This window comes from Myotis davidii, unplaced genomic scaffold (assembly GCF_000327345.1).
Source record: "Myotis davidii unplaced genomic scaffold, ASM32734v1 scaffold1734, whole genome shotgun sequence".
NCBI lineage: Eukaryota > Metazoa > Chordata > Mammalia > Chiroptera > Vespertilionidae > Myotis > Myotis davidii.
In genome coordinates, this window is record NW_006285052.1 from 146,517 (window position 1) to 155,806 (window position 9,290).

At 44.0% G+C, this 9,290-nt stretch overlaps 1 protein-coding gene and 1 long non-coding RNA gene across 2 annotated transcripts in view; both read left to right on the plus strand.

The window, feature by feature from the left end:
• The window catches only part of LOC107181804, a 21,962-nt gene that overhangs the window by 6,719 nt on the left and 5,953 nt on the right, over positions 1 to 9,290 (plus strand). The window lies entirely within an intron of this gene.
• Positions 5,535 to 6,206, plus strand: LOC107181802 (small proline-rich protein 2H). The gene has a single exon (XM_015558657.1). It carries the CDS (start codon positions 5,608 to 5,610, stop codon positions 5,956 to 5,958), a length of 351 nt encoding a protein of 116 aa, XP_015414143.1. The 5' UTR covers positions 5,535 to 5,607; the 3' UTR covers positions 5,959 to 6,206.

Genomic DNA, 9,290 nt, shown 5'->3' on the forward strand with positions numbered 1-9,290 from the left:
CCGGTCAAGCCCCACCAGGCGGGGGGCACAGCCTCAGGTCCCCTGCCCCAGCCCAGCGCCATGCAGCCTCAGGTCCCTGCTGATTGCTCATTAAGGCTCCTTATGGGAACTTGGCTTCCACTGTGGGTGCAGCCATCTTGTGTTACGGGAACTCCACCTCTGCTGTGGGCACAGCCATCTCGTGATGGCGTGCCGGCATGAGGGTTAATTTGCATATTACCTCTTTATTATATAGATTATTGTATTTATTTACAATGACCTATGTCTAGATTTCCTTGTTTCTTCCTCTCTGCTAGGAGAGTTTCCCCTCATCTCTGTATTTTAGGCCCAACCTAGGGTAGGGCTGTTGCGATGGAGACATTCGTTTTTGACTCTCACCCATTTACTGAATCAACATGGGATCTCCCTCCCCCATCATGTGGTCACAAAGACTCCCTGTTAACCAAGGAGGGGGTGCTGGTGAAGAGTAGGTCTCAGGGGTCAAGACTGACTGGGTGGCTGAAGCAGCCATCTGAGGGCTCGTCACTCGATAGTAGCTGCTCCTGTGGCTGACTCATTGTTTAAGGAGAACCCATAGATTCCCGAGGGAACAAGAATGCATCAGGCTTTTTGCTTTGAGGGGTCTGGGGCACCAAACCTAAAGAAACATTAGTATCTTCATTGTCATGGACAGCAGCTACCTTTTAGGAGGTGTGTCCTCAGAAACCGATGTCCCTGTTACCATGACATCAGATTTAGGCAAGCGATTCACATATCCTGCGTTACGGAAGTCAAGTCTTCCTTTAAAAAATCGTGTTTTGGGTGTATCATGAGGACACAAGGAGTCATTTTGTGTTAGGGGAAGTCCCTTGGTGTGCTTGAGTCTGTGTTACAACTACCATGGACTCAGTGGTAATGACACAATTTGCAGATACCTTGTTCTTAAGCTTTTGAGGGTGGCAGCTGTATTCCTGGAAGTCATGACTATTGCTGATTTCACACAAAACTGCCTGTTTCCTGGCAGGTGTTAGGTATCTGCCCCCCTGAGTTAGAAGCTTAGATGTTTCAGTGTTTCTGCCTTGCCTCGACCTTACCTGGAGAGCATGGGTAGATAGGTGTTCTTTCTTTGATTCATTCTTCTCTCTTTGGAAAATTACATTCTAGGAAAGATTTTCGATGATCTCACTAGATCAAGTAAGTTCAAATAGGGCCATCTTAAGTCTGAGGAGTAGAAATGAAAGGCGGGGGATGTACATTTCAACTGGGCACTGAAAGAGGGATGGGTTGGTCCTTATTGCTTGTCCATGATTAAGTCTACAGCTTATCCAATCATCCACTGAAGGACATCTTGTGAACAAAACTACTATATAGATTTGCATGCAGGTTTTTGTGTGGACGTATTTTGAAACCAGGCTGGTAAATTTCCAGGGGTGTTATTATTAGATCTTATGGTAAAATTTAGCTCTGCAAGGCCTTGAGTCAGTTTTGATAAGCTAGCTATTTTGAGGAATTTTTATGTCATTAAATTTTTCTCTAACTTATTCTCTTAGAAGTCTGCCAGCCCTCTCTGCCCAGGCAACAGTCATCTACTTCCCCCTAGGACAGTGATGGAGAACCTATGGCACACGTGTCAGAGGTGACACGCAAACTCATTTTTTTGGTTGATTTTTCTTTGTTAAATGGCATTTAAATAGATAAAATAAATATCAAAAATATAAGTCTTTGTTTTACTATGGTTGCAAATATCAAAAAATTTCTATATGTGACACAGCACCAGAGTAAAGTTAGGGTTTTTCAAAATGCTGACATACCGAGCTCAAAAGGTTCGCCATCACTGCCCTAGGAAGTCCAAGGAGCTTTTTCTCCCTAGAATTTTTCACAATTTTTACCCGGGTTTCTTTGCTTTCTTTTATGATTTTTTGTGGCAGGACTGAATAGCCCATGTACATTTCCTATCTCAGGAAGACTCTTAGGAGGAGAAGTGTCTGATTCATTCAATTTCTTGCCTGACATCCTCAATCTCACTAGTACATACTATACTGGATAAGTTCATATTTTTTATTAGCTCTTGAAATCACTCCCTTAAATATTCCGATACTAGTTAGGGAATATAGACAAACCTCAGATATATTGTGGGTTTGGTTCCAGACCACAATAAAGCAAATATTACAATAAACAGCTGAGGGAACCACATAAGTGTGGTTCCATCTAGGAACCATTCGGTGATGACAATGTAGACACCTGGCCTCAAGGTGCTGAAATGATGGCTCTGTGCGTCTATGGTCATGGTTAATGGTAATCTTGGCCCAAAGCCTTTCCTGACTGACAAGAACAGGGCCAGTTCTGGGAACCTGGCCTATTAACTGAGGGGGTGTGCTGCTGAGTTGATTCAGCGATCCTTGATTTTCTATGCCTCATCTTCCTCTTTCTCTCCCTCTTCTTTCTTTTCTTCCTCCTTTTGTAATGATGAAACCAAGTCCTTGGAAAGCTTCCTGATTATTGACCAAGGCACGGAAGCTGCAGCAACATTGCTTTAAAATGTTAATACACAAGAGTGAGTCTGCTCTACTGACTGCAGGTAGATTTCGTAAAGATACGGAAGGAGTAATCACAAATTGCACTGCCATCAGGTCTTCAGTGACTAATTGAGACAAAATGGACAGATAAGAGAAGATAATGCGGCAGGTTGAAGGGTCTGGAGGCCTTAAGGAGGACAGACAAACAGAAAACATATTTTTAAAATGACTGTCTTTAAAGACCTAAAACCTGTTTGTAGAGCAAGAGAAAGCAAATACATATGATCAGCTTAAGTTCATAGTTTCACCGCGATTTCAGACTTTTAGTGTTCAGACCTAACTCCCTTCCTTAATGCCCTCTCAATCATTACATGTGATGGAGTGAGTGTTAAATGGTATTTTTATTTATATTTGCTTCTTGCAATTTAAAAACTGATAATTTATTTATGAAATAAAAAGGCTTTATTTTCTGATAAGAAAATTGCAAGAATTTCTTGCAGTACCAGCAGGTTAGGGCTGTGTTGGATCAGATGGGTTGGGGAGATGTTGATCCCATAACAAGTGTGTTCCCACATTACACAGTAACATAAGGTCAGTGCTGTAAATTGATTTCTATCTTAGATTGGGCCTTCTCATCAGCCATAGTTAAAAACTAAATGTTTCAGTACCTGATGGGGCAGCAAGGAAAAGAGGATAGTTCAGGTCCAAGATCCAATAGAGAAACTGTGGAAGAACTTTTGAGAGCTTACTCTGAAAAAGCAGAAATCAAGTCTGTATCCAAGATTGGAGAACATACTAGGACATTGTTTCCCAAACTAATTACTCCCATAAGGACCAGTATATTTACACATCACATGTATCATATAACATTCTTAATATTTTTACATTTAAAATCACTTTACATACCAACTTGTTGAATTTCTGATTTTATTGATCATAGGAAATTATGTCCATAAAATGGCAGATGAAATATTCAAATTATGTATTTAATGCAGAATTAACATACTAGTAGACATACAGCCAATGTTTGAGTTACTCTGTTCCCATCTGAGGCCATCTCCCATAACACAAGCAGTATTCCTGCTTTTGGAAACGCTGTTAGGAATTGGGGACTGAAAAATTTTCCCTGTTGTCAGATGAAACATTTTCAAAAAGCTTTTTATAAATAACTTCAGTGCCTCTTTGTGTGGTCACCTCTCATTTGAGGCACAGAAGACCTCAGGACAGGGAGTGTGTGACCCTGAAAAGACCTTGGCTGGTACCTCATGCACTTCCTGATGGACGGGGAAAAGCTGAGGGCACATTTCTCAGGAGATTCAACTACCCCCCACTGGGTGGGCACCAGAACAGTGCACCCTGATAGCTGGTGTGTCGATCTGTGTTGCCCATTAACCTTCGAACAAGGAAGGACTGCATCTTGTTCTCTACTGTAGGCAACATCTGAGGGAACCACATGGGTGTGGTTCAGCAAATAGACTTTAATGAATGTTTGTGATTTTTGTTCGCTTCTCTGCATTTTATTAAATGGTGATTAAGAGTTCCTTTAAAAAAAAATAAAAGAGCTCAAATGTACAACTGTGAGGGAAACTAGGAGGAAAAGTGCTGAGAGACTGATTCCCACTCTGAAATATGCCAGAGTATTTGAATTGCAATAGCTAAAGTGTGGTGCCGGGAGATTCCATGTGACCAAGGTGGTACAGATTTATCAAGAACAAAGGAATTAGCTCTGTGTCCTCTATTTGCAGAACCAAAACAATGCAAATAGGACCATGGAGGTCACATTTTACTGAATGTTCCTAGTGTCATTATGAGGTATCTACCGAGATGATCTGCAGCCTTACCTCAGCCCGTTTTAGAAGAAGAAAAGAGGACTTAGATCAGCAGGCCATAGGATCAAAGACAAATGCATTTAAGGACATTTTGGGTAAAGAGAAAGGCTTTCTTCAACCCAGCATGTACAACAAAATGACAACCAGCTGAAGTGGAACAGGGCAGAAGGTTTTATGACTCAAGGCAGGTGAAATATGGGAAAGGGTCATCTCCCCCAATCAAGAAAAAGAGCCTTTGAGCACCAGTTAGAGAATCCCCCAAGTTCTCCCACAGCCCCAAGTCACTGGCTAAGAGCCAAGCCATCGCCTCTGTGAGTCATGAGCACGGAGCCCAGTGGGAAGAGCCTGGAGATGATGTGTTCTGTTGTCAGCGTCCCTGTCAAGCCTGCATGGATGGATTTGCATTTTGGGTGGGAAATTCATGGACCAGGTCAGTTTAGGGCTCCACTTCCCCCTGGGTGGAGCGAGCACAGGCCCTATAAAGAGGCTGCCTGCCGTGCCACCGCCATCCTCCCAGCCGCGAGTTCTGATCTACGCCGAGAACGTGGTGAGTCTATTTCTAAAGTTCAACTGTTTTTCTGGTGGTTTCAACTGTTGAATTTACCTAAAGACAAAAGTTTGGCATGTCCGAAATCATGATCATGGGTTTGATGCTACTTATTTGATGAAACCTTAGAATTGGGGTGCATTGATAGACTGTTTTCACATGTTTTTAGGTAGTTTGATTTCCTATATGAAAAACAAATGAATAGGAAAGCTTTGATGGAAAGGAGAGGAAAGACAATAATATTTGTTGTTGTTGTTGTTGTTTTTTAATATGTATATTTTGGTTTCTCTTCCATTCTGGTGTGAATTCAAAGGCTCTTTGCCTTGTTCCCGAACAGCCCTTTGTTGTGTGCCTGCATCAGCCTGTTGGGACCTCACAAGAGATAATGATGATAGAAATTGCTCGTGAGGTTGCCCTGATATTAGAACTTGTGATGGGCTTTCATGACGATGTTATTTTCATACAAAACATATGACTTTATTCTTTCAGCAATATTTTCTTTGGAAAAATGGTAAGCGGAAAGACAAGTCTTTCTTAGGGCTGATGAAACAATTTTGTAAAGATGAAAGGAAAAGCCAGAGAGTCTTCAAGTGAACTTAAGAGATAAAAGCACATTCTTAGAGATTGGAGAGATAAATCTCATGGTGTTATCTAAGTGTTGGGTTCTCTCCCTCTAGGAATGCCCTCTTATGATCACTGTCATGTACTTTCATTCAGGTTTTAAGACTCCAGAAAGATGTCTTACCAGCAGCAGCAGTGCAAGCAGCCCTGCCAGCCACCTCCCGTGTGCCCACCTAAGTGCCCAGAGCCATGCCCACCTCCAAAGTGCCCTGAGCCATGCCCACCCCAAAAGTGCCCTGAGCCATGCCCACCACCAAAATGCCCTGAGCCATGCCCACCACCAAAGTGCCCTGAGCCATGCCCACCACCAAAGTGCCCAGAGCCATGCCCACCACCAAAGTGCCCTGAGCCATGCCCACCTCCAAAGTGCCCTGAGCCATGCCCACCTCAGCTGTGCCAGCAGCAATGCCCACCTGTGCAACCTCCTCCACCATGCCAGCAGAAGTGCCCACCCAAGAGCAAGTAACAGCTTCAGCGTTCATCAGGGACAGGGAAGAATAAGAATAACCGGCTCACCTCGCTCCCCAGCCCCTCCTCCATCTTCTCTTCAGAGCCCATCATGGATGCAGAAGTAGCTCCTCCACCTTCAGCCTGATATGCTTGTGACGATCCCTGACAGCGAATGATTTCCTTCCTGAGTCTATTCTGGAAGGAAAGGAAGCTGAGAAAGGGCAGTTCTCCGCTGCACCAGCGTTCCGTTCCCCAGCTTCAGAAGGAAGAGCAGCAGCTGTCCTCCTGGAGGGTGTGGGGGGGGGGGCGGGGAGGGGAAGCCAAGGGTTCCCTTGATGGCTTCTGTGTCTGTGATCTGGGCAGAGGGCTCCTATCACCGAACAACTGTACCTATTCTTCCATTCCCTGAATAAAGCACTATTTTGTTTGTGATGGAATTGTCACTGCACCAGCGTTCCGTTCCCCAGCTTCAAAAGGAAGAGCAGCAGCTGTCCTCCCGGAGGGCAGGGGGGTGGGCGGTAAGGGACAGCAAAGGGTTCCTTTGATGGCTTCTGTATCTGTGATCTGGGCAGAGGGCTCCTACCACCGAATAACTGTACCTATTCTTCCATTCCCTAAATAAAGCACTATTTTGTTTGTGATGGAATTGTATTTTCTTTCTTCTTTTAAACTTTAAATTCACTTTCCGTTTACTATAACAGCACAGAAAAGAGACCAAAGCATGTCATTTTGACTCCTACTTTGAGAGATGCCCTGAGAAGTAGTGAGAGAAAGAGAGAGAGAGAGAGAGAGAGAGAGAGAGAGAGAGAGAGAGAGATTGCTCCACTGTTCCACCTATCCATGCAATCACTGGTTGCTTCCTGTATGAGCCCTGACTGGAGATGAAACCGCAACCATGTTCCAACCAACTGAACTACCCAGATAGGGTAGCTTTTTGACTTTAAATATATTTTTTAATCCTTGCCCAAGGACATCCTATCTAATAATAAACAAACATGGTAATTAACTATACCTCCGACACGCTTCCCATTGGCTAATCAGCGAGATACGCAAATTAACTGCCAACCAAGATGGCGGCCAGCAGCCAGGCAGCTGAAGTGAAAGGAGGCTTGCTTGCTCCAGTGAAGGAGGAAACCAAGGTTCCCTGCCTGCCGCTTCCGGCCTCTGAGGTACACTCTAAGAAACAATGTTGCAATTATAGAAGTTAAACAAAACCCAGAAACCTGCTTTCAGCCAGCCGGGCTTCAGCCAGCAGGGCTGCAACATTGTTTCAATTATAGAACAAACCCAGATACCTGCTTTCAGCAGCTGAGGTCTCAGAGCTACAGCCGAGCCTCAGAGCTAAAGCTGGCTCTCAGCTCCAGTGACAGCCATAGAAGGTAAATAAATCCCAGAATAAAAGGAAAAAAGAAAAGAGAGGTTGGGAGCTTCAGTCGCCTGCCAGCCTGAAAACGGCCCTTAGCCCCTCCCCCAGACTGGCCAGGCACCCCAGTGGGGACCCCCAACCTGAAAGGGGTATGACCAGCTGCAAACAGCCATCATCCCCTCATCCAGGCTGGCCAGGCACCCAAGCGGTACCCCCACCCTGAAGCAACAAGATGGCAGCTAATTTGCATACTGAAGGCGGGTGGCAGCGGACAAGGCTGTCCACTGTCCCGGGACCCGGATCTGTGACCCTGCTGGACAGGGGGCAGTGCTTGAGGCTGTCCACAGTCCAGGACCTGGATCTGTGACCCTTCCTGGCGGGGCGGATCAGCAGGGATTGGGCAGGGCAGGATGCCTGGCTTCCGCCCAGCCCCACTCACTCTGGGCAGGTGAACAGCGCAGAGAGCCTCTGGACAGGGGAGGCAGGCTGGCGGAGGGCGGCCTGTACTCCCCACATGGCAGTGGTGACAGCTGTGAGAGCACCAAGCGGAGCCTGCTGGTAGAAACTGAATGTTTCTACCCTATGACCAATATCTCCATATATTTGCCACCCCTCAGCACAGTAACATTTATTCTCTTCTCTGCTTCTGAGTTCTATGACTTGACAACACTCTCCTCAATAGCCAATGGGTCATGAAGAAATAATAAGGAAAATCAGAAAATGCTTTGGGAGAAAAAAAATAAAAACAGAGCCTACTAAACTCATAAGACACAAGTAAAAACAGTGCACATAGAAAAATTTAAGTCTGGAGACATCTATATTACAAAAGAAGAAAAATCTCAAAACAATAACCTTATAGAACTTTAAGTCAAACTATACCCCAAGTAAAGATAAAGATGGGAATAATAAAGACTAGAGTAGAAATAATAAAGAGTAGAAAAATAAGGAATTAATAAACTGAAAATTGGTTCTCTGAAAAGATCAATAAAACTGACAATTCTATAACTAGACTGACCAAAAAGAGAAAAGACTCAAGTTACTGAAATTAGCAGAGGGGAGACATCATTACTGATCTTATAGAAATAAAAAGGATTGAATGAATTCAGAGGAAGATAAGGCACCCAGTCATGGTGAGATCATTTGAGGAAAGGAGCCTGGATTCCTTGATGACTGCATGGAGCAAAAACCTTCCCAAACCGCGCTAGACTTGGACACAAGTAAGAAATTACTTCTACTGGGCCGAGCCACAACAATTTACGGGGTGTTTGTTATAGCAGCTAACCTGTGCTGACTAATAAATTATATGATTAGAACACTTTTTTTGTTTGTTTGTTTGACTACTTTATTTTGATGCTAGGTGGCACTGTTTACTCTAATATGATAATAGACCTTACCTACTGATAAAACAAGAAGACAGGTTAGCCCTAACCAGTTTGGCTCAGTGAGTAGAGCGTCAGCCTGCGGACTGAAGGGTCCCAGGTTCAATTCTGGTCAAGGGCATGTACGTTGGTGGGGAGTGTGCAGGAGGCAGCTGATCAATGTTTCTAACTCTCTATCCCTCTCCCTTCCTCTCTGTAAAAAATCAATAAAATATATATTTTTAAAAAGAAGACAGATTAATAAAACTTTTAGGATGAACATTTTTCAAATAGTTTTTAAAGAATGTGGTCAGATAAAAACATGATGATCAAAACCAGCACAATTGTTTGTGTTATACCAAATGCTCATGTTTTTTTCATTATTTGATTTTACAACCTAAGAAAAAATATATCTCTTTTTTAATTTTTTTATTGATTATTACATATGTGTCCTTATCCCCACATTATCCCCCCCCCCCACTCATGCGCCCTCACCCCCCTGGGGTCTGTGTCCATTAGTTAGGCCTATATGCTTGCATATAAGTCCTTTGGTTGATCTCTCCCCCTTACCCCCACTCTCCCCTACCTTCCCTCCAAGGCCCGACAGACCAATCAATGCCTCTC

What these genes read in the sequence shown, in the direction of transcription:
- LOC107181802 (XM_015558657.1), top strand. Translation starts at nt 5,608, where the DNA reads ATGTCTTACCAGCAGCAGCAGTGCAAGCAGCCCTGCCAGCCACCTCCC.